Source organism: Neopsephotus bourkii, unplaced genomic scaffold (assembly GCF_033783945.1).
Source record: "Neopsephotus bourkii isolate Nb327-2 ecotype Australia unplaced genomic scaffold, CSIRO-AGI_Nbou_v1 NB_230, whole genome shotgun sequence".
In the NCBI taxonomy this organism is placed as follows: Eukaryota; Metazoa; Chordata; class Aves; order Psittaciformes; family Psittacidae; genus Neopsephotus; species Neopsephotus bourkii.
In genome coordinates this window covers 823,080-850,510 of record NW_026900740.1, presented here as the reverse complement: position 1 = coordinate 850,510, position 27,431 = coordinate 823,080, and the positions used below count along the sequence as shown (strand labels likewise).

Here is a 27,431-nt window from a genome sequence, read left to right as displayed (position 1 = left end):
CTTCAGGAGTCATTTTCCTTTAAGTGCTTACATACCTTTAGAACATTTGTCCCATTCCAATTTCTAAGGTTTTATGCAGGTAAATCAGAAGTATGAGTCTGTACATTACCACAGGCCTTATTCACTTGAGTTCAGCAGAAAGGGCAGCAGGTGGAAATAACCTTCTAATGACTTAGGTTATTATTTTCCTGTAAGATTGCTAGAGGAAAGCAGCTGTAAAGAAAACAGAAACCGCATTCAGTGAGGACCAGTAATTTTATTTAGATCTATTTCATGCGTAAGCATGATAAAACCCCAATTGAACTTTGGCAAGTATCACAACAGAAATAACCAAGCAGCCTATACAGAACAGTGAAAATGCCAAGGATATGGGTTCTCCACAGCTTCACTGCAGAGCAGAGGGATTTAGAAGCCTCACTTTGGCTACATCATTTATTAACCATATAATTAAATAAAGGTAGTCTTCCACTATCACTTCTTGACTTCTCCGAGATCTTCAATGCTATCATCATCCACCTAAGGAAAAAAAAAAGGCCAAAACTCAGCATATTAAGTCTATTATCTTCTTAGATGTCTCACTTCAATATTCACCACTGTACATGTAATGAAGTGTGGGAGAAGCATACAGCACCACCCAAGATTCCCTGCTGTAAACTCTACATGAGTGACATACTGAGCCTCTGGAACTCTGAATAAGGACAGGTCTAAAGAGTTATTTCAGAAAGAACTCCTCCACTCAGGAAACAGCACAAGGGAGGGTCAAAGCACACACTTGTGATGGCAGCAGCACAACCAAACGTCTTAACCATCAACATTTTAGTCCAACCCCAAATGAATGTCTCCTGCTGAGGCAAAAGTGTGTGGGGGTTTGTTTGGTTGGTTTAATTCTGGACTATTTTAAGAGACTTTTAAAAATAGGGTGGCAATGTAAGAATACTCAGGCATTGACCATTTAGAAACAGTCACAAAGAAGCCACAGATATCTGACAGCTGGACTTACCCTGACATGCCTTTCTCAGTGTCCTATCTACAGTAACAGCACTATATGTGTAAGGATCTGCTGTTCCTTGCACGAAGGAAACAACATTTGACTTCAAGTTTAATCACTCCTTAACCTAACAATTCACAGGTGGGAAGGCAACAACTGCTCTTTGAATTATGCACACTGATCTGTGCTGCTAAAGAATAAACCCTTTTTCAACATCATTGGAAAGGCACAGGCTATTGTGGAAAACTGGAGTTCTGACAGAAGAAAGGGTTTGTTACCTCAGGCCACTTCTCCTGGATTACATCAATAATGTCATCTGTAAAATCGCCCTGAATGATGATCTCGTCTTCTCCTGTTACTGAGGCACCGCAGGAAAATTTCTGAGCAAAAAACCTTTGTGCTTCCTTAAGATCAATTTCTGTTGATGGGAAAATGGGCAGTTTCAGTACAGTCATTGCCATAAAGGTATTTTTCTCAAGTTTAAAACCAAAACCTTAACTGTTTAAAAACCAGTGGCAATTTACAGCCAAAGCTTTCCTACAGTTTCCACTGAAAGCTAAAGTCTGTTGTTGACATACAAGCAACTGACTCCACAAATCTAGTAAACTATTCAAGGTAAAAATCACTGAATGTCCTCTGCTGAGGCAGGTCAAGGCTGTGTGCGCTCTCTAGAAAAGCAAAGAACTGTTTAGAAAGCACCTCCAGTTCTGAGTGACCTCATAATTATTGAACAAGTTTTTCCCCAGAAGTGCTTCAGTATGTTCTTCTCAGAAACACACCCCAGTGATTTCTGAGACTGGTTTCCAAGTACAAAGATTCATTCCCAGTTCACACCAAGCCAGTGTGTGTTACTGATCCCTCAAGAAAATCGATTGCTACTCTCATGCAGGAAATACGCAACGTGTCTTCTTAATACAACCAAGGTTAAAACCTACCTTTTTAACAGAATTTGTGATCAAAGTGTGAAGTAAGATGCTGTTATAAAACCAAGTGGCTGTTGGGTTAAACATCAAAATGTGCTAAAACCCCCACAAGCCTATTTGTTTGAAAATACCATGGAAATATGGACATTAATAATTTATCCCTAAGAAAAGTCACTGCACGTTTAGAACTGTTAAAAGTACCCTGGGACTCAGGTGGAAGTGGATCACCCAATGTAATACAACCAGAAGAAATACCATGATGATGTTAATGGCAAGCACATCTAAATCCAACTGATATCACGTTGCAGAAGTCAACTCACCAAACGTTGCAAGGCCACATACTCTTGTGACATATTTTTTCTTTGCTCTAGGAATTTTAGCTATCGTAACTTTCTGTGGTACAGTCTTCTTCTTCTGTTTTATCTGACCCCTTCCACCTTTAAAACAGAGTATAAGGTTACATGATGTCATACTTCATTAAAGAGCATGTAAGATGAGATGTCACCCCTATAAACAAAGACACCATTCTCTCACATCTGTGTTGGTAAACAAAAATACATTTTGCACATTGTCTCACATTAAGGTTTTTTAATTATTATCTAGGAAAGGTCCCATATAACAATAAATGCATGTCAAATGTGTGTTCAAGTACAGCTTGCACAGCAGAACCCCACTGCAATTACTGAAAGAGGGGTTTTCCCTGCACTTTGCTAATCTTTGCATTTGGTCTACATTTAACCCCTCTTCAGGAATAATTCTTTGGTTGTAATCCAAGGAAGAAATTGTTACTTTAATGTTTTTCATGAGTTTAACATCCCTAGGGTTTTGTGTCCAAGGCAAAGCAATTTACACATGCCCACCTACATGAGGATGTGCTTGCTAAGGCCACTGGGTTAAACAGCAGATACCCGTGCAGGATTCCAGCATGAGCCATGTATCTATATGAGAGCTACCACAAAACACCCTGCCTCTGAAACAGAAGCCAGCTACAGTAGTTGACTGCCAAAATGCCACACGATTTAGTAGCTTTCTTACTGTCTGTGTGTAGGCCAACCTAAGCGAACACTTCACGTTATCAGGTGCTTATTAGTCTGAGTAAAGCATGCAAAAGTTCTATTCCACTCATTAAGATTCTTAAATCAGATTAAGATCTCTTAACTGTGTATACACTCATCAAGTTACTTCAGGGTAACCAGAGTTTCATGTCCTTGAGCCTTCTCAGCACAAAAACATAAAGAATTTATGACAAGCAAACTAACCCCTTGTGACCAGTTCTTTTTCTAACATACAGCACTTTCAACTCCACATTACTATAAAATGATATAATTTAAGACAGTAAATTTCTGTCTTAAAATGTCTTCAGCAAATTTCTGCAGTGTCTTAATTAAGTTTTTGCTTGTTTCTCCTCACCCTCTCTCTTACAGTCAATTTTATACCACTGTAGTTAGCACCAAAGCATAAATTTTCATTAAACTTTTCATCCTAGGAGAAAAATCCCTAAATATTTTAAACACTATTAGTTTAGAACCAAAAGCCAGACAGAAGTCTAACCATACCGCCTCACCCACTAAATTAATGGGAAATAAAATGTCCTGAAGTCTCCAGGAAAAGCATCCAAGTTACAGAATGTAAATCACTGTTGTTACCCCACATAGCTTACTGACAAAATAAACACAACTGGTTACCAAGCCACCAAAATAAAACATCTGCAGTGAGATGTGGCTTAAAATCTGAACTTCACTGGGCTATTAACCATAATTTATGAAGCACTACAGACACAACTGGCACTCCACAGATAAATGCATATTAACAACCTCAACATTTGGATTTAGAGTGGAAAGTATGTTAATTAATTAAACAGAAAGAACTCCAATGATAAAAGATAAATGTGTTTAGATTATTTCATATGTATCTTCCAAATTTGTTTTTTGAAGATGTTTTTCATTAGTATTGCTAGGAAGAGACACAGCTGTTAACAAAGTCATAGGTGGTAGTATTAAAAGCATAAAACCAAATCCTGTTACTTGAACACAGAGGAGGGGTGGATGTTAGAAAGGCAAAAGCAGTGTCATGAGGCATGAACAGAGGAAAGCAATCTTTGTTCTACTCTGCCAGGAACCTATAAACGGTTGTTAAACGGGCAGAAACAACTATTCTGGGAAGCTTGCCAGCTGATTCTAGGTTGAGAAGAATTGCTCCCTGAGCAAGTGCAACAGAACAATAAGACACATGATGCAAGTCATCTTTCACTTGCTATTACTCCTATCCACTTCTTCCATCAGCATCTATCACTGCAATAACTCTGTTATCACTGGAAGAAAAATACTTGGTGTCTTCTGTGTAAAGTCAAAGCACAGCTAACAACCAAAACACAGGGAATCTGTGCCAGAGTCCACACCAGGGGGTGAGAAAGGGATGCCCCAAACTGCTTATGAATCAGTACCGCAATCAACTATTTAGACCTTGCCTCTCTTTTGCTTCTTCTTCTCTTCTTCTTCCCCCGCAGTTCCTTGGCCTTCTCCAACCCCAGCTTCCTGCTTAGGGGAATTTTCTGAAATACATCAGAAAGGAGCAGGGAGAAGAAAGAGAACAAAGGCAGGGGTCAGACCACCACAGCCTTACAGAACAGGTACAGTGATATTTTGTGCAGCAGCCCCCTGACTGGTGTGTGTTACATCTTTATTACAGTACTCATGCAAATCAGACTTCAGAAAAGCCTTAGCTCAAAGGTACAGTTACAGCTTCAATACAGTCTCTTCACATCATTCCAACAGAGATACAGAAATTATTTACAGTTAATACTGAAATTCCAAATGCAAATCTGCAAGTTCCCTCTTATTAATGACTTTCCTCCAGCCATCCACAGACACTGCACAGACATAAAACTCTGATGGGAAACAACTGCATGGCTGACTGGTTACAGGAGGAACCTTAAGAAAGCTCAAACATTACTACTGAAATTGCACACTGTTTACTCAGTGTTTTCTGACATTATCAAACAGGTTTTCACAGCATCCAAAAGCATGGTAGGCTCTTAAGAAAATTATTAACTTTCATACTTGATACAGTGGGAAAAGGAAAAAGATGAGAATTGCCCAGAGATTTCTCAATACATCTGAGGGTACAGATCAGTCAGAAAACAGAAGATTCTTACCTACTGTGAGTTTTGCAAACTCATCTGGAAAATTCTTTTCTAACCATTGTCTGCATTTAGTCACATCGGGCATGTATTCGCAGTACTGGAGAAGAAAGTTCACATGAATGTTGCTACCAGAATAACTACAAAATACATCACAAATACAGCACAGTATGCTGGCTATTCAGCTCAGCCATTCCTCCTTAAGATGACTAAATACAAACACTTCACTAGCACACAGGAAACCTCACGTCATGCTAAAGATGACAGGGGTGAAGCACAGAACTGCCACACTTCAGAAAAAGCAGAAAAGATCAGAAAGAATCCTCATTCTCAGAAATCATAAGACACAGAGAAGAAACTTGGACAACAATAACATTAACTCACCTCTGTTGGCAATGAACAGACTGGAGAAAGAAGGGAGAAAAAAATAGATTACAAAAATAACTTCTCCATTCAGTGTTAAATTCAAAAAGGCATTTTAAAGTTAGGGGTGACTTCTTATAACTTATGGTTATAACCAGACATTGACTCAGTAGTACTTTACAGGAGGTGCCTACAGCTTTGGGAAAGGCTACAGAAAGAAACACCAGTTCTACCTGGCAAAACATATTCCCAGTAAATTACCATGTGATTTGATTGGCTTTCCTTATACCAAGAGCTGTCAGTGTCCAGAAGAGGGATTTGGCCCCAGCACAAACCCAGTCCAACCCTCCCGACTTTCAAGCAGCACAGGGATTCTTTCCTAACCCCCTGCAACTGCATTCAAGCCCAAAGGAACATAACATCCTTATCTAAAAACCATACTTTCATCCACATAACTACAAATATAATGAGTAAAGAATAATTCTAAACACAGTGCAGCAATTACTTTCATGAACTCTTAACTTTATTGCTTACTGTCCTACTAATGCTTAAAGGTGTTTTCTGTGCTAAAGGCTTTACTGGCTTTCTGCAGGAAGAGATCTCTGTTCAACAGGTCACAATCTGAGCACAACTCACACTTCTTTTATGCATAGAAAGCTGCTTGTAACCTCCATCTCTCAGACCCCAGAACTGCTGAAAGACAGTCAGAAAGCTCAAGCCAACCATGGTCTGGCTTCTCAATAAAAGCTGACCAAGAGAGGATCTCTGATGCTCTCACTGTTTCTACTAGGCTGCCCTCACAAACAGCACATTGTCAGAATCACAGACAACTGATCCTTGAGCACTTGCCTCCGCAGTAGAGAACCCGAAGGGGGTAGTCGCCATCTGACCTGGCACCGCTCCTTATGTCTCCTCTGCAGTCAGGGACCACAGGCTCAGCTACATCCGTGGCCATGGCACACGCCTGGAGGTCACAAACCAAATAAAGCAGGACCTAAGTTCTGGGTTAGAGTTATTCACATCTTTCCCAGATTAAGAAGAACCCCAGAGACTGACAGGTCCCAGAGAAAACAAGTACAATACTAAGAGGAGCAGAAATCAGGGAGGAAAAAACAGGAGTCAAGACATAATAAAAAAATACGTGGGAAAAGGCTGCAAAAGATAACAAACAGCATGGAATTTTAGCACATAAGGGGGGGGGAAACCCAAAGCGCCACAAAAGTGTGAAATTTAGAAAGATCTGCGAGAACACCACATGGAATTACAGAACACACTGAGTTAAGATGTGAAGTATCACGTTAAATCAGTGGTATATAAACAGCAGGGACTCTGGGGGAGGGGGGAAGGTACTGCCAGTACAGTGGCAAAGAACAGGGGTCATTTAAACCTGTACCTGAAGAGTTACAATCTAATCCTAGGACAGGTTTGGGCAAAGAAAAACCCCAACACCACAAAACATGCGAACGAAACTCAACCAACTGGTATATTTAATAGTGGTTTGCATGCACACTTTTACAGGCAAGGGGTTTAGAAGATGAGGGCCAACAGGAGAGGGGTTTGCAATGTGCAACTGCCCCAGGATCACTGGGAGCAGGCAGGATATATGTGTGGAAGCCTCGGAGCCAAGCTGTCGCGCAAGCTGTGCCTGGGTTTTGAAGAGAGCTATGGGGAAATAGCTGGGATAGGTGGGATAGGGAGGCCACAGGGAAAGGCAACAGACGGTCGTAATGAGGGGAAAGATGCTGGGAGGACCCATGGAGATTCCAAATGAGGGACGAAGGGGATAAAAGTGAGGGGAGGTCGGGGAGAAGGGTGCTGGTGTGCCAGACAAATGGGATCACAGACATGGTGAGGTGGGGGCAGAGCTGAGGGAACGGAGGACGCTGAGGTACCAGAGACGAAGGGGATCACAGGGAGGGCGGGCAGAGCCGCAGCACCGGGGAACAGGGAGGGTGCGGAGCGGAGGGAAGGATGCTGGCAGCCGGCGGGGAAAGGCCGCTCGGCACCGGGACGAAGGGGAGGGAAGCCCCGGGGCAGCGGCGGCGGCGTTACCCGGGAGGCCCCTCAGGCCGCGGCGGCGGCGGCTGCTCCTCCTCGTCCTCCTCCGGTGGGTCCCACACCCCGCGCCGCACGTGCGCCCTCCACAGCGCCGCCGCCGTCTCGCGAGAGCGACGGGGCGTGGCTTGAGCCCGCCGGCTCGCCGTAGGGGGGCGGGGCCGCCCCGGTCCCAAGCGGTACGGGATCGCGCGAGCTACGGCGCGCTGGAGCGGACATTTGCCGCCGCCGCGGCTCGCCCACTGCTGCCGCCGCCATGCCCCGGTACGCGCAGCTGGTGATGGGCCCGGCGGGCAGCGGGAAGGTGAGCGGGGGACGGGCGGCTGCGGGGAGGTGATAGCGGCGCGGTCGGTCCGTGACAGCGGTTGTGTACCTTGCAGAGCACGTACTGCTCCACCATGGTGCAGCACTGCGAGGCGCTGGGCCGCGCCGTGCAGGTGGTGAACCTGGACCCGGCGGCGGAGCTCTTCAGCTACCCGGTCACGGCAGGTAGGGAGCGCGGACGGAGGCGGCGGGAGGCCGGTACCGGGCACCGCGGCGAGCGAACGAGCTGAGTCCGCCGTGCGTGCGTGTTGTTGTAGACATCCGCGAGTTAATAGAGGTGGATGATGTGATGGAGGATGATTCCCTACGGTTCGGACCCAACGGCGGCCTCGTGTTCTGCATGGAATACTTCGCCAATAACTTCAACTGGCTGGAGGAAAGCCTCGGGCACGTGGAGGATGACTATGTGCTGTTTGACTGCCCAGGTAAGCAGGCATCAGCGTTCTGGTGTCCTTCATATGCACTACTACAGTGTAGTACTGTTCCTCCTGGCTTCACATCCCTGCGTACCTGATGTTCTGCATGTGCTCCAGGTCAGATCGAGCTCTACACACATCTGCCAGTGATGAAACAGCTGGTGGAGCAGCTCCAGCAATGGGAATTCCGTGTCTGTGGAGTTTTTCTGGTGGATTCTCAATTTATGGTGGAATCTTTTAAGGTATCCGTTTGAAATCCGTTGTAAAAGTTCATATTGAGAATGAACAAAGAATCTGAGTAATTTCAGAATGGAGTTTGTTTAGTCCAGAGGGAAGAATGCTAAGCTGGGGGAGATGTGATTGCTTTCTTCAGTTACCTCAGACACAGGTCACAACAAAGAAAATTCCAGTTGGATGTAAAGCAAATCTGTGCTATGAGAATGGTCAGTCTGGAACAGAGCACGGAGGGACTGTGTAGTGAATGTTCATGGAGCTACTCAAGCCTTGACCACGCAAAACCCCTGAGCAACCTGATCTGACTTGGAAGTTGCCTCTGCTTTTAGCTGTATGAACAAAATAGCCTCTAGAAGTCCCAACCAAAATTCTCCTGTCGTTCCATGAGAGCTTCCTCATATCTGGAGGGAGAACAGCCTGCTTTCCCATCTAGCAGTGAGAATCCAGAGGTGGGCTTTGGGTTTTCTTTAATGCCCTTTTTAGTAGCAGATCCAGATTTGATGGCAGATGGGATACTCAGCACCTCCCTTTCCCAGCAGAGAATAATTCCTCACATGGCTTGCATCCAAGTTTCATGTATTCATTAGCTAGACTTGGTCTGTGGTTGAGTGTCTGTGTATTGGTGGTGTGTTTTTCTGTGCTTAACTACATCATTTCTGTACTCCTTCAGTTTATCTCTGGAATTCTGGCAGCTCTCAGTGCAATGATATCTTTAGAGATTCCACAGATTAACATTATGACCAAAATGGATTTGCTGAGCAAGAAAGCCAAAAAGGAAATAGAAAAGTAAGTTCCAAAAAACTACTTTTATCGTGTAATATGAGGAGGCAAGCTCCATTGAAAATTCAGTCTCATTCTTCCCACAGTTAAAACATACTCTTTTGGAATGGGAGATGCCCTGCCCGTGGCAGGGGGGTTGAAACTAGATGATCTTAAGGTCTTTTTTAACCCTAACTATTCTATGATTCTATGATGCATTTGTTTGATATCAAACATAGGCTTTAAATGTCTGGGTAGGATGCTTACAGTTTATCAGAATCAAAAAGCTAGCCCCATGTTTGTACTTATCTCTGGATTTTTCTGTAACTAATTATCTTGAATAACTTATTTCGAATCACATTGCAGGCTGCTGTACTTCGAAACCTAAACCAGAGCTGATCATATCAGGGTTTTGATACTGACTATACTGAATTACTTATGTGTTATTTTACATTTGTGAGATATTCAGATACCTACAGAAACTGTTTTTAAACATTTTAAGTTCTGATCGCAAATGTTTTTGGCAGCTATATAAAAGCACAATGACTCATTTGCTCTGTGGCCAAGGATTATCCCCATGTTAACAATGACTTTGTTTCTCCCAGGTACTTGGATCCAGATATGTATTCTATGATTGAAGATTCTACAAATATGTTGAAAAGCAAAATGTTTAAAAAGCTGACTAAATCCATATGTGGATTGGTGGGTATATTGCTTTTTAACTGGTACCTTTAAATTCAGTCCTGTATATATAAACCATACTGTGTGGTTGCTGACTTCATTGCTGTTACTGATACTGTATGTTCTGTAATCATTCTCCCCGCCCCAAAAATATGTATTTACCTACCAGACTGTTACAAAGACAGGATTGGAAACACTCTCAGGCACTTGAGGATTTTACTTTTTGCCTATTTTAACTCATTATTTTTTTCAGATTATATTATTAGATTTTTCAGACAAGGAAGATCTAAGTGTGATTTAAGGAGGTAGCTTAGAGTACTGCGAGTGAGAACTCGCTGCATTTTCTTACTAACATCCTTTGAATCCCTTCTCTAGATTGATGACTATGGTATGGTTCGATTTCTCCCTTTTGATCGCTCTGATGAGGAAAGCATAAACATAGTCCTGCAGCACATAGACTTTACCATTCAGTACGGAGAAGATCTTGAATTTAAAGAACCAAAGGTAAAGTACTTCTGATGAGAAGGTGATATTATGGGTCCTTAAAAAGAATCCATAATATAAGTTGTTATACACTTATTAGTATTGTCTTTTAAGCTTGAAAGGTCAGAAGGGACCGTTAAGATCACTAAGGTTTCTTAGGTGCAGCAGCCATGAGGGGAAAAGTCAGGTTTTACCTTTTCTGGTTTTTTTTTTGGCAGGAATGTGAAGAAGATAAATCTGCTCTTGTGGATGAATACTTTCAAGATCATGTGGATGAGTAAAAACTGAATGTTCAAATATGGGAGGAGAAAATACCTTGTTTGTGTTAAAAAGTGAAAAAGAAAATCCACTCCTACACAAACATACGCAATGTTTTATCTGTAAGATAACTACTATTTATAATGAAGAGTGAGTTATATGCCCTTGTAACTATTTTAATAAATAATTTTTATTCTTATGTGTGTGTGTGTTATAAAACGCATGGGCTATACAAGGTCCTCACATATTGATGTATCTCATTTAAGCATAGGAATGCTTGAAAACAATCTTAATTATCTGCAAAAGGGGTAATACTGAATATCAGTAGGTTGTAATAAATAGTACTGGAGATAAGCAAGTAGTTAGTTTCATTACAATGAGAGAAAGAATTGTACTTGGTAACTGAACCTGAGTTAGGCAAAGAGCTGACTGGCAGCTTCAGAGGGGCATCTGGTAAATAGTTGTCTCCCAGCCTCTTGAGGAAGATGAGTGTTTTACATTCACTTTGGAAAAGCCCAGATTTTAAGCTTTCTTAAGGCTGTTTTCTTTATAACTTACGCATGGCTTTAAGTGGTTTATACATCAATAACAGCCTAAGCACAGTGCAACACTTGAAACAAGAACTTGGTGATGGTCTTGTGCAGTCATGTTAACTAGCACAATTGTAACAGAGTTCAGCAACAAATATTCTAAACTGTGAAATGCTTAACATCAGTGAATGTCATCCATATATAGTCCATGTATTAGAAATTAACCCCATCCTCACAAGATATCCACAGCCAAGTATTTCACTAGAATAACTGGTGTCATTTTGTAGGAACAGTCCACAGATGTCTGAGAGCAAGGACACCCCTTAACGGAAACCAAATCAGGGATTAAATACTTGAAGACAACTTCACTTACCTAAGCCTGGGCTGTGATGGTGACTTGGTACAGAGTTTAGTTCTGTAGTTTCTTGCTTGTAGTCCAGAAGGTGTAATTTTTCTTCTTACTCATCAGTAGGGTTGTTCTTTATGTCTAAGTAAATGATTAAATGGTTATGCTGCTATGGTGTTTATTTTTGAAATAAGCATCTGCACAGTCAAAACAGGAAGGGAGGTTCAACAGATCAGCAAATGCTGCATATCTAGAGAAAAGAGCTTCCCTGCATCCTTATGTGGAGGTCACGGATGATTGTATGAAGTCTTTTAAATGGGAACAACGCAAAACTGTGAAATAAGATGTCACCTAAGAGCTATTAAAATTGTCTTTAAAAGCCAGGTTTGCAAAAATTGCCAGCCTTGTGATACTTGGCATTTCTAAAGCCTTACTCCCAGCACAATTAGTGAACACTGAGAGTTCAGTTTCAAGATAGCCATTGCAGTCACCAGGAAGAGCTGTGTAAAAAACATCAGCTCTTCAGAGGCTCATCACATTACTCATGGCAGGATCAGATTTGGCTGAATTAAACGATGCAAACGTTGGGAAACCTTTGGTGGCTTCCCTCACCTCCAGACTGGTGCTTCTTCAGGACAAGTGATGCCTGTGACACGTCAAAAGGACAAACCCCAGCCCTGCAGTTAGATTACCTTGATGCACTTCCAAATCTCCCACGTTTTTCTTCCTGAATCATGCCATGAGTCATTTACCGGGGACAAATTCAACATACTGGGTCATATGGGATGGTATGGCTTGATAGTAACAGGAGCGTGCACCTTAAAATACTGCATCCCACCAAACGCAATGTGTTTGGCCCCACTCTGTACTTCTTTACACCGAGTGCCCAGCAGCTGGCTGTGGCTGCTGCATATTAGGGCAGAGCACGCAATGCCCAGGAGTGCTGCAAATGCACAGGAAAGAAAACCAGTTGCAAGCAAAGCATCCTCTCCTGCACTCTTGTCAAGCACTGACCCTTGCCGGGGACAGGAGCTCACCTCTTCCAGCAAGGAAGGAATATGCTAGGGTGGCTGGAGAAAAAAAAGCGTGGCATGGGGAACGATAAGGAGGGGTTACTTGCAGTGCTGGCCACAGCAAAGGCTAAGGAAGGGGGAAATTCCATGGAGAACGAAAAAACAACCAAGTCCCCCTCTGGTTGCGCTTCCGAGCACCTTCGCCGTGCTTGCAAAGCTCTCACAGGAGCGGTGCCTCTCGGGGCGGTGCACGCCGCAGGCCTCTGCTCCGGCTTCCCCTCCTCGCACCGCCTCTGCTGCCTCATTTCCTGCAGCGCAGGCAGAGGAGGAAGCTTTCCTGCCAGCTCCTCTCTGCTTTTCCCCTTGCCCGGCCCCGCTGACCTGCGTCCTGCCCTTCGAGATGCCGGTGAGGGGGCTTCGCACCCGGCCCTTAACCTGCCCGTGGCGGCGGGGAGAGGGGAGGGCAGCGGCCAGGGCGGTGGGGCCGGGCCGGGGGGTGGGGGGGTGAGAACGCTCCCCCCAGGGCTGGGACAGGGGCTCTGCCGGCCTTGGGCAGCTGCTAGGGTACCAAAGGGGCTATAAGGAATCCCAGTGAAAGAGGGGAATTGCTGCTTATGGGAGGCTGCTGCAAGGGCGACGCCCTCTTCCTCCTCCTCTTCCTCCTATTGCCAGGGATCCCCCGGTTGCAGCCAGGAAGAGGGTGGCAAAAGCAGCGCTGTGCTCTGGTGTTGTTCACACCCTTCTTTCTGCTAGGGGATGCTGCTTTCACACACACGCCCCTGGCTGCATCCCCTTCTCCCCACACAAAACACAGGCTGTGAGGAGGTGAAGGCTTCTCGGTGGGAATGCTTGGAAAGTGCCCAAAGCTGGACTCATCAGTGGTTAAAAATCGGTTTTCCAGCGAGAATCTGTCACATGCAGAAAGGGTTTTGTCTTTTTTTTTTTTTCCACTTAAACCAGTTTTACAGTGCACAGAAGGGTCTGGTTTTTGGCTGTGTGGGTACGTGTTAAGCCTCACTTTATTTATTATTATCTAATATTATTAGCTAGACATGCAAATAAAATACAGTCATATTTAATGGCCAACTAACTTTCAATGAACTATGCATGGCCCCATAACTGAGGCAGGAGAACAGGGCTGCTGCTCCCTTAGTGCTGTGCAGAATGGGGTCTGGCAGCCTCCTCGTACCTGTTTTATCCTGTCTCACTCCACTGTGATCAGAAGTGGTGCCAGTGATGATGCTTCCGTGGTCTTCACCAGAATGGTACTGAGATCTGAGCGAGAGAAAACAGACGTTGTTTGTGCAAGGAAAAATTACTGGAAGCATCACCAACAAACTAGACTCACTCCTGTTTGATGAAGACACGGGATACACATGATCAGACATGGAAATGTCTATTTTCAGCAGTGTTAATAACCATCTGTTCCTGCCATCTCTAGGCTTACCACTCCACTTTAATGGACTCGGACACCAAGTTAGTTGGGAACATGGCACTGTTACCCATCAGAAGCCAGTTCAAAGGCCCAGCACCTCGGGAAAGTAAGTTTATAATAACCTCTGAAATCACTGCCTGTATATAACTTATCATCATCTCTCAGTTTGCTCCAAGCCAGCACTAGCAGGGATGGAGAGAGGATCCATGGGTTGATTGGAAATGGAGTGCTATTTCTAGTTTATATTTCTACAAACTGCACTTTATAGAGAAGGAAGAAAAGTTTTCAAATACTTAAGTTGCTCAAATCATAGAAAACAGTTACACACAGAGAAATACGCTCCAGCTAAATCAATTGCTTCAGTAAAGCCTACGGTTACTATTCTTGTGCTTCCTCTTGTGCTCATCAGTAAGTTTTGAGGAGGACGTGGTAGTGTGAACCGTCTGCTGTCAGAGGAAGTGGAGGTTTAGCTACAGAGAACTTGGGCTTTGGGTCTGGGGCTGAAGACACTCGGCTGCTCTGAAGGGCAAGAGTAGGTTAGGCAGCACTTTAGGGTAAAATTGAGATGAAGTTACAGGCATCCCAACAGGGTCCAAAGGCAGCCTGGTCAGGATTCCCCTTCAGCACATTAAGTAGCTATTCCCCATTAATGTGGTGGTTCAATTTGGGAAAGGAAATATAAAGGAAATACTGAATTTAAGCAGTTGGTGGTTGGCATCCAGAACTGTGTTCTGCTCCTCACCTTTAGTTTTGAAAAGGACAATGAAATTTATGTGATCTTTATCTAAAACCATTTTTGTGTCCTGGCAAGACTTTTATGCTGTTAAAGCTCTGGTGAGTTATTCAACTGGTAGAAAAGTGGGGAGCTGCTGAAACACTGCCATTTGTGAAGTGAGAAATCATAGCAGGGGGTGGGGGGGAGAAGAAAGGAGTTCAAACTCCTGCTAAGACAAGGAACCTTAAGTGTTAACAGTCTGAGCTCCCTGGTGTTTCACACAGCAACAACTGCTTTCTGGCTTCTGCTTTTTGTGAATACCAAGGTTTTGCTTTTGCAATAATCCTTATTTATGTATTTCAGTGAGTAAAAGTTATGACCAAATGTACTGTAACGGTGCATTGTTTAACTCTGTATTTCTTTTTGCTAGCTAAGGACACAGATATTATAGATGAAGCCATCTACTACTTCAAAGCTAACGTTTTCTTCAAAAATTATGAAATTAAGGTAATTCTTAAACACACTTTGCATATGGATGTTCTTTGGTGGGTTGGTGCTGTGAATATTTTTATTTTCAATGAAATAGTTCTATTAGATAACAATAAATTCCCTTCCTCCCACTTAATTAAAGCTGGGTAAATGCCATGAATTGCATTTCCCTCTCATGGGGAAATTGTAGGCCAGAATGGCTTAAACTCATTCCTGTTGCTTGCTCTTGCTCTGCAGAACGAGGCTGATAGAACACTGATCTATGTAACCCTCTACATTTCTGAGTGCTTGAAAAAGCTGCAAAAGGTAAGAAAAGTGAATTTCTGTGCAGGAGGAAAACTGAGTCTGTTCTGGGGACACATGGGAAAGGATTTGCTGATATTCTCTTCCCAGTGGCACAAATAATCCTGTTGACCCCACTCCCTATTGTCAAAGCCACTGATTCTCCAAGTCTGTGGATCTCCAAAGAAACATTGTGTTCTTCCTGATGAGTTTTTATGTGTTACAGGTAAAACAGACAGTGCTATCACTACATCAGCTGTTGTTTGTAACTGTTAATCCATTGTGTGCCTGGTTCTTCCAGTGTAACTCCAAAGGCCAAGGAGAGAAAGAGATGTACACACTGGGAATCACTAACTTCCCAATCCCCGGGGAACCTGGCTTTCCACTTAATGCCATTTACGCCAAACCTGCCAACAAGCAGGAGGAAGGTAAGGCTAATCCAGCATCCCCAAAGGCTTCCTTGGGCTCTTACTTTACCAGCTGCATTTTTGTGACTGAAATAAGAAATACTACTGTTAAAACTGCATGTTCTAAATCTGCAGTTCTTACGAGGGGAGCAGAGCTATTTTCTGACCTGAGGGGGGCAGTGGTTTCCCTGGATCCATAGATCTGACAGAACAAATAGGGATCTGAGTCTGCCTTTTGCATCAGCATTAATCATTAGATAAACCCTGTAATGGAGGCCAAGTCAACTGCTGCACCAGCAGAATAGGAAGCCCACAATGAGCAAAGGTAACTGAGAGAAGAAAACAGTTTGTATGATCCTTAAAATAGAAATAACATAAAAATTCCAGGTATGGGTGTAAATTGAGCAAACCAACTCAGCCAGCTGATGAGTGATGTGAAAACTCACTTCCTGCTGTAAGCAGTGATAGCTGTTTCTCTGTTCAGTTCAGTCTGATTCAGTGCTGCCTCAGTTTCCACTGTTTTTTCCTGTGCTGTGTTTCAGAGGTGATGAGGGCCTACCTGCAGCAGCTGAGGCAAGAAACTGGTCTTCGCCTTTGTGAGAAAGTATTTGATCCTCAGAGTGACAAGCCCAGTAAGGTAAGAGTTTAATGTGATCATCACAGATCTAATGAGAGGTTTGCTGTGGAGAGAAGTGAGATCATGGGGGAGGGATCAGGTGTGGATAACTTTGGCACAAGCTTCCCGGCTTTTACAAGGTTAGTGAAATAGCAGGCTGCAAGTTATCAATGAGTGTAATCTGTAATGCAGCAAGACACTGAATGCCAATTTGGATTACTTTAAAAAGGAGGCTGTAATAAGTGGTGTCTGGTTTGACTCTTCAAAGTATTGCACATCTGCTCTTGGCGAGGTTTTCAAATGGAAATCCACAGGCAGGAATGATGCTGTTCATCTTCCAGGCAGTGCTGATTTGAAAGCTTCTTTGAAGCAGACTCTTTTGTCTTATATCCAGATTAAAAACAAATAGCTAATCAATGAATGTCCTCTTGACTGTTCATACGTTTCATGTGCAAATGTGACTGCATTTAGTATTGAAATTATTTGGGCTAATTTAGTTTCAAAGGCATAGCTTTCTGATGCATCCCTTCATAATTATATTGGAATAGACAGCAAAATTAAAATAATAGAAATAAGCTAAAGTAGAATGTCCTGCTTTAATTCAGAGCCCTATATTATATAATATATATTCTATAGGTATTATATGTTATAGATATTACAGATTTCTATATATAATATTCTATATTATTGAATCATAGAATGGTTTGGGTTGGAAGGGACCTTAATGGTAATCTAGTTCCAACTCCCTGCATTACAAATTCATTGAGTCTATTCCTGTTCTCTCATTCACCTGAATTCCAGTAGAAACCAGTGTAGAAAACTGTATGTGCAAAATTGGAGCCTTAACATTTGTTGCTTGGCAGAGGTTGAATACTTTTATATCACCTGGGAAGCACTTTTGGGTATTGCCTGACTTTGTGCTTCCTTCTGCAGTGGTGGATCTGCTTTGTGAAGAGACAGTTCATGAACAAGAGTCTGTCAGGTCCTGGGCAGTGAAGAGGCAAAGTATCAACAACATTAAACATTGTCACAGCAAGGTGTTTAGGTATTTTGCCTTTGTTTTGGATACATTTTGTACCAAGGAAGAATTAAGTGCTTATGAAGAAAAAAAGAAAAACAAAACCCCACCACAAACCAGTCAATGAGGGATTAAAGGGAACAAAAAGATAACAAGTAATGTAAGCAGATATTAAGCTGGTGCTTAATAAGTGATTTCTAACATGCTGTTTCAGATCCAAGCTGCTTCATTATCAGTGACTGCAGCTGGCATTTAAAATGGGGCTTGTATTTAATAGAAGAAATGGGTTTGCCTGTGGGGTAGGGGGAGCTGTGGGATTGCTCTACTGGCTAGAGTCTCAGTACTGTATGTCCATGGAAAACACGCCTCTCACGCTGTGTTGTCGAGTGCAGTGGTTTTTACCTTGTTTTCAATAAACTTGGCTTGTAATTAATGTGGTAACTGCTTTAAGTCTTACGGATGGCCTTTGACGAAACAGAGGTGGGTGTTTTTGGTGAAAAGACCATCATTACTGTGTAATGCTAGTCAGTCGGAGTGAATCATTCCCACTGAAAACGGGGGGTTAATACAGGGGCTGTAGTTTGTGGCAACATACCTGGTTATTTAGCAGGTCTGCCTTCGCAGGGCAGTGCTCCTTGGTACTAAAATGCCTTCAAAGGGTAACACATCCAAGCTTGGTTTATTCAGAGTTGGCTCTTTCCTTTGTGGCAATAGGTGTTCCACTGTCACCATACAGCACCAACACGCTTCTGCCACTTGCACTAGGCCTGTTTTACCACTTGGCATGTTGACCTGTTGAGAGGTCAGACAGCACTGACAGCATGTTCAAACTGAAAGCTCCCACTGATTTGATTTGCTGTAGCAGTTACATATATAATGTAGCCATATTTTACATTCTTTTTTGTAATAAAGGGGAAAAAATAGTTTCCGATTCACCCTTCCTTTCAGTCTATGCCTTGTAGTTAACAATGGCCCTAGTAAGGCGTTTCCCCTGGCTGTGTCCCAGAAGAAATTCACATTTTGACGGGTCTTTCTCCTCAGCTACCTGTTTTTAAAGGCAGGAGCTTCGCTGTCTCTCAGACCTCAGTCACATTTACCTGCCGCAGACAACACTGTAAGAGGAAAAAGGGCCACACGCAGGCGCCATAGAACGATACCGGACAGCCGCTCTTCCCGCTCTGTACGCGCTCCCCTCACGCCCCTTTTCCCGCCTCACCACTGCGCATGCGCAAGGCCGCCCGGGGCTGCCTGCTGTGCGCCTGTCAGGCAGCGCGTCCGGCAGCGTAGCGGGCACCTGCCGGCGGTGGTGGGCGAGGCCCCCTCGTTGGCGCCATTTTGGAGTGTCGGCGGTGGCGGGCCCAGTCCCGTGTGTGCGGTCAGCATGAGCGTGGTGGAGCACGTACGGGAGATGGCGTCCGCCGGGCTCCACTCCAACGTGCGGCTCCTCAGCGGCCTTCTGCTCACCATGAGCGGCAATAACCCGTGAGTGGTCCTCCCGCGGGGCGGGGGTGGGCTGGTGGGGCCGGTGGTGCTGAAGGAGCGGCCAGGCGGGACCGAGCTGGGGTCTCACAGGCAGGGAGTCATGGAGCCATAGACTGGGTTGGGTTGAAGGGACCTTAAAACTCATCCAGCCCCAACCCTTGCCACGGGCAGGGACACCTTCCACTGGAGCAGCTTGCTCCAAGCCCCTGTGTCCAACCTGGCCTTGAGCACTGCCGGGGATGGACGTGGGTTTGATGTTAGAGCTGCTTCTGGTGCCGGGTTATTGCTCTCCCGGCCTTTCCCGGGGTTTAGGAGGAGCAGCGCGGCCTGTACCCTTCAGGGTGCATGTTACAGCATGAATATCCTATTAACGCGGCAGTTTTCTCTTTCCAGTGGTCACAGCAATTCCCTTGACTCAATTAATCCCCATTATTTTTCAGGACCTTCCCATAAGGTGCAATTTTCCGTTTTGAATGGGGTTTGAGGCCCTAATTGAAGCCCAAATCCCATTCTGAAACCCTAACTCTTCTGCAAACATACGGGGAGAGTTCTAAAGGGGATGTGTAAAATGTGGGAACATCGGGATTAGGATGAGGAGAGCAGTAGGAGGAGCGGGGTTGCTTTTAGTTTTGAGTCCATTCAAACCAAATGTGTTTTAATGTGGTTTGTTATGGGGAGGATTCGGGCTGCTCCCTTAGGGAAAGCAGTGGCCAAGCAGCTAAACATAAGCTGTTGTTGCTGATGAGGTGTCAGGGGTGGCTATTGCCTCTGTTTGTATAGAGATAAAGTAAATTGGTGAGATAATCCCTTTATGAGGAGATACTCAGGGGTCTTTCCGGTGTAGTAAAGAAGCAGCAAGAGGTGGAAGTTGAAGCCAAAACTACAACTGCTCTGGTTCTTATGCAGCAGCTGATCTCAGCCTTTCTGTTTGCTTGTCTTGTAGGGAGCTGTTTTCACCATCTCAGAAATACCAGCTCCTTGTGTATCATGCCGACTCTCTCTTCCATGATAAGGAGTATAGGAATGCTGTGAGTAAGTATACGATGGCCTTGCAGCAGAAAAAAGCATTAAGCAAAACTTCAAAAGTAAGACCTTCAACTGGGAATGCTGCAACGACTCCCCAGAGCCAGGTACTTCAAAACTAACCAGTGTGCTGCCTAAATGAATGTGTCTGACTCAGTAATCATAGAATCATTTTGGTTGGAAAAGACCCTCAAGATCATCAAATCCAACCGTGAACCTGACACTGCCAAGTCTACCACTAAACCATGTCCCTAAGCACTACATCTACAGGTCTCATAAATACCTTAGATTGTGGATTTACATCAAATAAATGTGACATTTAAAGCTAACTTGTTCCAAAACCACTATCATGGTGTTTTCTAATGCAAAATTTAATATGGTCTCAAACATGAGATGGTTTCTGTATGTGTGGTTCATGTTTTTCATTGTAAGACAGGAGCAGTTTGAGCCAGCAGTAGGCTCATACTGGCATCAGTCGCTTTCTTGCACTAGATTTGTGCAACACAGTGCGAGCATTTAGTGAAGAAGCTGTGTTCAGATCTTTTACCTGACTAAAGCAACAGGGTACTTCAGTCTTTCCCTTTTATTTCAGTGTTTACCATCAGAAATTGAAGTGAAATACAAAATGGCTGAATGTTATACAATGCTGAAGCAAGATAAAGATGCCATTGCTATTCTTGATGGAATTCCTTCCAGACAGAGGACCCCAAAGGTTAGTTCTGGCAGACTGGTCACAAGTCCTTGCTCAGCATATCTTGAAAAAGATGTTGAGATGTCAAGGTGTACTGTGCAAATACAAAATAATGTAAAGTTTATCTTTGGGCTCAGAAAGAAGCACTTACTTCAATTATGTACTATATGATAACTTATAGGATAAGAAGAAGAAGAGCAGGTAATCTCATCTTTTGCCCAGAAGAGGGGGGAGGAAGGTATGCTTGCAGACAAAGTTGTGAGGATTTCTCCTTTCTCATACTTGACTCTACCAATATTTCTCTTGTTTGTAGATCAATATGATGTTGGCAAATCTGTACAAGAAAGCAGGTCAGGAACGCTCATCTGTTACGAGCTACAAGGAAGTACTGAGGCAGTGCCCTTTAGCACTCGATGCCATACTAGGTAGGTGTCTGCACACTGCTGGGATTTCAGTATTAAATGCTATTATAATTTGAATTATGCTTGGGACTAGGTAACTTGTCTTGCAGTTGCATGTAATACATAATGCCTACATCATGCATGTTATAAAATCAGTGTTAAGCTGCTTGTTTATGTTTGTCAAGGGATGGGGCTTCTGGTCTGCAGACAATTAATTTGTATTAAAAGCACCTTATAATGGCTGAAATTGATGTATATATGCTCCTGCACAGGCTTGCTCTCACTGTCGGTGAAAGGTGCTGAAGTGGCCTCTATGACGATCAACGTGATTCAGAGTATTCCTAACTTGGATTGGCTTTCCGTGTGGATCAAAGCGTATGCTTTTGTGCATACTGGAGACAACACAAGAGCAATAAATACCATTTGGTAAGAGTTCAAAGAGCACGATGCAGTCAAATAATGTATGAATATTTATATATAATTGTAGTTAAAATGGCATTAACAACAGCATTTCTTTCTGTTAAGCTCTTTAGAGAAGAAGTCATTGCTGAGGGATAATGTGGACTTACTGGGGAGCTTGGCAGACCTGTATTTCAGAGCTGGAGATAATAAAAACTCTATTCTAAAATTTGAACAAGCACAAATGCTGGATCCTTACCTAATAAAAGGTGAGTAAATCCTAAAAGAACGTGTACATAATGTAGTGATCTGATGAGTAACATTAGAGGAGCAGCTACATGGAATCAAACACGCAGGGGAATGTTGTATCTGCTTGTATCTGCCTTTCAGTTCAGAAGGTGTGTATCTGGAACCATTACTGGTAGAGGTACAGTTTAAAGTAGGTGTTCATGCGTTTGGTTTTGTTTCTTCTTGGTGTGAATGAACTTTCCATTTCTTGCTGATGGATCTTGAAACGTTTCTCTTTAGGAATGGATGTGTATGGTTACTTATTGGCACGTGAAGGTCGATTAGAGGACGTGGAGAACTTAGGCTGCCGTCTCTTCAATATATCTGATCAGCATGCAGAACCCTGGGTGGTATCGGGGTAAGTTCTTTTGTTGCCTTTCTTATCTCAGCTCTTGATTTGCTGCAGGCAGTGGATTGCAGTTGATACAGTGGATTCAGGGTTTTTTGTTCAGCAGGTGCTTTCATATCCTGTTTTGGGGCTAACTTAACTATCCATAAATACCTATTTTGGTTGTTTTCTGTATGCTTAAACTTATTAGAGTTAACACATCTGTGCACTAATAATGATATATTAAATAGCTGTAACAGTTAATATTCATACTGCTTTTTTTCTAAGCTCCTAAAGTTTGGGTTTTTTCCCCTGAACATGTATTCTTACCTTCAAATGCAGGAAGTTCAATAGTTGCCTGTAATTGCCTTTGTTTTTCTTCTTTTAAACCTCTATGAATGTACACAGGCACCACAGCCAGTACATGTTTACAACCCCTCTTGTCTTTCCATAGGTGTCATAGTTTCTACAGTAAACGATACTCTCGTGCCTTATACTTAGGAGCCAAAGCTATCCAGCTGAATAGCAACAGTGTTCAAGCTCTCCTGCTGAAAGGAGCTGCTCTTAGGAACATGGGCCGAGTCCAGGAAGCAATTATACACTTCCGTGAAGCAATACGTCTTGCACCTTGCAGGCTGGATTGCTATGAAGGTGAGTGAAGTGAAGCTACTCACATGTTCGCTATTGGTTTGGTGTCATGCTGATGGTTAGACAAGAGAATAGACAGTTCTTCTCTTTGTTTAATCTGGATATAAACAGACTTGGGTGTTCTGAGCAGATCACTTTGGGAATGATGATGTTAACTGTATGGTTAGTTCCACTGGGAGCTTCATTTTGTCATTTACAGCAGCTTCAAGTAAATAGTTCTGAAGAGCCCAGCTGAAATATTCATATCTTCGTACTGGAGATATGGGAACTGGAGAAAAAGATTAGGTGTATTTAGGCTTTTTTTAGTACCTATCTGTAAGGAAAGTCATAAAGCCAATTATGTGTAGAATGAATATGTTAAAATGCAGAGTTGCTTTCTCCACTGCAGTTTGTATTTGCTTATTGAAGTGTCAGGTGTTTGAAGTCTTGAGTGCTACTAAGTGCAAATAATTGAGGAGGGGTGAGTGTCTGTAGTGTGAACTCAAAACCTGAAATGTTTTATCTCATCAGGTCTCATTGAATGTTACCTGGCGTCCAACAGTATTCGTGAAGCCATGGTTATGGCAAATAATGTGTATAAAACCCTGGGAGCAAATGCACAGACGCTCACTCTGTTGGCAACAGTCTGTCTCGAGGACCCAGTCACACAGGAGAAAGCCAAGACGTTACTGGACAAAGCGCTGACACAAAGACCCGATTACATTAAAGCTGTGGTAAAGAAAGCAGAACTTCTTAGTAAGTTCCTTTGGTTTTTCTATGTCAATTTACTTAAAGCATGCTGCTTTACGTGGAAGAGTGTTTTGCAGCTTTATTGATGTGAAGAATCACATCAATGAAGTGATGTGAAGTGATGTTACAGCCCAGGGATTTATCAGTTCTATCCTGAAGGAAAAATCACAGGAATTAATTGCATCTAGCAGCTAATATTACACCAGCACTTAAAACAATTACAAACAAAATGTTCTCATTCCAAAGTGTCTCTGATAGTGAATGTAGCCATTATTGCAACAAAAAGTCATTGTTTAGAGTTAATCTTGCAAGAAGTATATTGTTGCTGTCCCCCCATACAGTTCTGAAGGAGGAAATAGTCCTGTGATGACTCTGTATGCTCTGACTTTTTATAGTTGTATGTAAACTATTAATTAAAGCTGTAGTTTTCCATATAAACAGGTAGAGAACAGAAGTACGAAGATGGAATTGCTTTGCTGAGGAATGCACTGGCTAATCAGAGTGACTGTGTTCTGCACCGAATACTGGGAGACTTTCTTGTAGCTGTCAATGAGTACCAGGAAGCAATGGACCAGTACAGTATTGCCCTAAGGTAAAGCAGAGACTGAGAGTGCAGTATATTTATAAGAACCAATTTACTTCACTAAGTAAAAACTTGAGCCACTAATAGATTAGGATCTGCATCAGAGGTACCTTTAGATCATTCTACCTTAAAACCATATGAACGACATCCCATTCATGACTTAGTTGGTCATAAAGCTTTGAACTGAGATGTGCAAACTTTAGGCACTGTATTAATGTTGAATATGCCATTAGACATGCAGTTCCTCAACCAACCAAAGGATTAAAGCATTTATGGCTATGAATTATTATATAGTCAGGCACCTCAAGATCCACTCCCTTAGACTAGAAAGCACTATATAAAAAAATGAGCTATTAAGTAAATTTAAGTAATGTGATTCAATTAAGCATAACCAAAATGTTATTTGATGGTGTTGCCATATTAACTGTTGCTATGTTTTGATTTCATCAAGTTATATTTGCTTTAAATATAGCCTATTATGTCCACTACAAACTTACATAGCTTAAATGGGTCAGCTGCTTTTCACTTGCACATAGTTACTTATAGCAATTTAAATCTTTCCTGCTTTTATGTTACTTTATAATTAGTATTATGTGGAAGAGTTGACAGAGTTTTCTGGAGGAGTGTGATGTTTAGATAAGCACGTTCTTGGGGATCAAAACTGGTTTATATAAAGATTTAACACTCAGTGTTACAGTCAGGTGGAGATGAAGCTGCATCATCTACTAAAATAGACTTTATGATGATGTTAAACAGGAAGTGCAGACAAGAAGATGAGGTTTGTTAATAAGGTCATAACTAAAGAGGAAAATAGAAGATTTAGGACAGTTCTTTCTTTTTCTTACTGTCCTCAGTTTGGATCCAAATGATCAAAAGTCACTGGAAGGAATGCAGAAAATGGAAAAAGAGGAAAGTCCAACAGATGCAACCCAGGAAGAAGATGTGGATGATATGGAGGGAAGTGGAGAAGAGGGGGACTTGGAAGGCAGTGACAGTGAAGCAGCACAGTGGGCAGATCAAGAGCAGTGGTTTGGCATGCAGTGATGGCCTCATCCCTCTGCTTGTCTTGGCACTTGAACACACCACCAGGGCCGTTCCTCCTTGAAGAACAGGAACGATATTTTTTTGCGGTAACAAAGGAGTTAAGTTCTTTTCTTACAAGACTCTGGAACCATTTAACAGTTCTATGCATCTCAATACCATGAAGATTCTTGATGCTTCGTATTTATTAAGAGTAAGGGACTGACTGAATTGGAGGTTATTTGCAACTTTCATTTCAAAAGATGCCTGCTAAAACCCAAAGCATTAGAATCTGAAGCGTGTCATAAGCCTGACGAAAACAGCATCTGAATTCTGTGCAGGGCTATTTGTGCTTGGTCTGTTTGTAAATACAGTGGTTTGTACTCCTTTGTGGAAAAGGTCTTACTCTTGTTTGTGTGCTTCCATTTGGGCTGATGCTCCTGTTGCAGCCTGGAGGAGCTGCTTGGGTGTAGCTGAAAGCAGCACTTTTTGCTGTGTTTGAATTAGTTTGTCTGTTTATAGGGCATTACAGGTGCTGCTCAGGAGGAGTTTGGAGCACTCAGAAACTTGGACTTCCAGGACACTTTTGTAGCTGACTGATTTCTGTGTGTACAGCATTGAGCCAGTGTTGGAGAATCACAGTTGCTTCCTCAGTCCTTATTAAACCCTGTAATCACTTCCAGACTCAAGATGAATGTTCATTTTGAAATGCAGTTTTATTTCAGGATGCCACTAAAAGGTTTCAGAGCAGTGACTCAAAAGCACTTCCCATTCTGTGTACAGCACTGACGTTTAAGGTGATGTAAAAAGAGTTCATCCCTCTTTGCTTGCGTTCCTGTAGCAATGTTAAATTATGCAAATACACGTCTTGTCTTGGTTTTTCCATGTTTATGTACTTCGTGTTTCTGCCAGGTGATACTGGAATTCGTGTGTTTTCTCTCACCTTTTGAAGCAAAGTTGCTTCATACTCAGGTTCTCAACAGCAGCATTTCCAGGGTGAGCTGCTTTGTGTAACCTAGAAACTGGTTTGGTTTTGTGGGCTTGATGTGTGGCAGGAGGGATTACTTCGTACTTCTCTTAAGGTTCTGATTTCCTTACTTTTTACTAAACCAGGTATTTTTATCTTTATATTGGCAATTGAATTCCTTTTGTATTTATCCTGTTAGCACAGGTATGCTGGAGCACAGGGACTCTTTACAAAGCTAAGAAATAGTTTTGAGTATCAGGTGGAGGAAAAGGGGAAAAACACCCTTCTCCCTACTTCAGGTGTATAATGCAGATAAGGGTAAAATCTGTCCCTCTGTGATGTGCATTGTATCAGTTAGAAAAATGCACAACAAAAAGAATAAGCAGATTGCTTCTATTATAGCCTGTTTCGGAAGTATTTCAGTGTCACATCTTATAAAGCAGGAGTCTAATAGTTTATCCATTTAAAACAAGAAAAGAGCTGGGTATTTGTTCTCTCTTGGAATTTTGTGGGCTTTAGGCTTTCCAGAATATCAAATGGAATTATGGCTATTTGAAGACTATATGGGAAGAAGAGGAAAGCGTGTGCTGCTGCTGCCTTGGTGATTGGCTTGGCAGGAGCTGGTACTGCTCTTTCCTTAAGCAAATACACCAAAAGGCTGCATTTCAGTCAGAGTAAACATTTTTCTAATTGCATTCTGGTGGGTTCTTGTGAAGAATCTGTTCTTGCTCTTGCTTTGTATTGCAGTGAATAGATACCAGCTCATTGCTTGTCTTTCAGAAGAGAAATACACATGTATCTCTTTGTTTTCTCCTCAAACTTGAGCACTCATCAGATTGCGTCCCGCATCTGGAACCTGGGTAGCTTCATCAGCTTTATAGATGCATCCCAAACCTCTGTTGTGGATGAAAGAATGGAGTTCTTGATGTCACTGCACTAAAGAAAGGACATACTAATATGATTCTATAATATTTAATTTTGATGAGAGAAATCTATGAGGTACGTGGTCTGTATTTTGCAACCTGCTGGGCCATTCTATTCTAATGATGCCTTTAAGTAGGTCATTAGTTGCGGGTGGGCACCACTGGCTTTAGGCATTTTCAGAAGCATTCACATAGAACAGGAAATTGGGAACCACAGTTCTGCTAAAGCCCCTCTGTAATATCTTTGTAGACAATCTGATAATTTCTTCTTTTAGAACAGACAGGAAGCTGTACCTCAAGATGAGTGTGCTCTAAAGAAACCATCAGTGTGCTTAGCAAAGAAGTTCAGTATGTGTAAGGACACCTGAAGGTAGCTATGAATAGAGCTGTGTCCTTGCCTCTTTCCTGACAACTTGGCTCCTTACTGGCAGTGAAAAGTTCAGTTGGATCCTGCATATGATACCTCTGTAAGTAC

The 27,431-nt window shown here is 42.8% G+C and overlaps 4 protein-coding genes across 5 annotated transcripts; 3 read left to right on the top strand and 1 right to left on the bottom strand.

Annotated features, from left to right (window-relative positions):
- Window positions 1-236: 236 nt before the first annotated feature.
- DENR (density regulated re-initiation and release factor) lies at window positions 237-6,377 on the bottom strand. The gene is made up of 7 exons (XM_061344608.1): window positions 6,263-6,377; window positions 5,435-5,454; window positions 5,066-5,150; window positions 4,379-4,462; window positions 2,232-2,348; window positions 1,267-1,406; window positions 237-516 (listed from the first exon to the last, which is right to left on the bottom strand). The coding sequence occupies exons 1-7, from the start codon at window positions 6,366-6,368 to the stop codon at window positions 472-474; spliced, it is 597 nt and encodes a 198-aa protein (XP_061200592.1). The 5' UTR covers window positions 6,369-6,377; the 3' UTR covers window positions 237-471.
- A 1,094-nt stretch (window positions 6,378-7,471) lies between these two features.
- GPN3 (GPN-loop GTPase 3) lies at window positions 7,472-10,818 on the top strand. Its single transcript, XM_061344606.1, has 8 exons — window positions 7,472-7,772; window positions 7,849-7,957; window positions 8,050-8,217; window positions 8,326-8,450; window positions 9,113-9,228; window positions 9,807-9,903; window positions 10,258-10,386; window positions 10,584-10,818. The coding sequence occupies exons 1-8, from the start codon at window positions 7,725-7,727 to the stop codon at window positions 10,644-10,646; spliced, it is 855 nt and encodes a 284-aa protein (XP_061200590.1). The 5' UTR covers window positions 7,472-7,724; the 3' UTR covers window positions 10,647-10,818.
- Window positions 10,819-12,279: 1,461 nt separating this feature from the next.
- Window positions 12,280-17,907, top strand: ARPC3 (actin related protein 2/3 complex subunit 3). The gene is made up of 8 exons (XM_061344504.1): window positions 12,280-12,287; window positions 12,708-12,918; window positions 13,954-14,053; window positions 15,093-15,169; window positions 15,389-15,457; window positions 15,735-15,861; window positions 16,383-16,477; window positions 17,390-17,907. Exons 1-8 carry the CDS (start codon window positions 12,280-12,282, stop codon window positions 17,450-17,452), a joined length of 750 nt encoding a protein of 249 aa, XP_061200488.1. The 3' UTR covers window positions 17,453-17,907.
- Window positions 17,908-18,776: 869 nt separating this feature from the next.
- On the top strand, window positions 18,777-25,951 carry ANAPC7 (anaphase promoting complex subunit 7). Of its 2 annotated transcripts, XM_061344601.1 has the most exons (11): window positions 18,777-18,956; window positions 19,900-20,086; window positions 20,572-20,691; window positions 20,984-21,095; window positions 21,344-21,497; window positions 21,597-21,739; window positions 21,999-22,116; window positions 22,541-22,737; window positions 23,245-23,469; window positions 23,905-24,055; window positions 24,901-25,951. In XM_061344601.1, exons 1-11 carry the CDS (start codon window positions 18,856-18,858, stop codon window positions 25,088-25,090), a joined length of 1,698 nt encoding a protein of 565 aa, XP_061200585.1. In that variant the 5' UTR covers window positions 18,777-18,855; the 3' UTR covers window positions 25,091-25,951. The 2 variants fall into 2 exon arrangements, with proteins under 2 accessions (XP_061200585.1, XP_061200586.1); XM_061344602.1 differs by lacking the exon at window positions 18,777-18,956 and having other exon boundaries at window positions 19,900-19,988.
- Window positions 25,952-27,431: the final 1,480 nt, after the last annotated feature.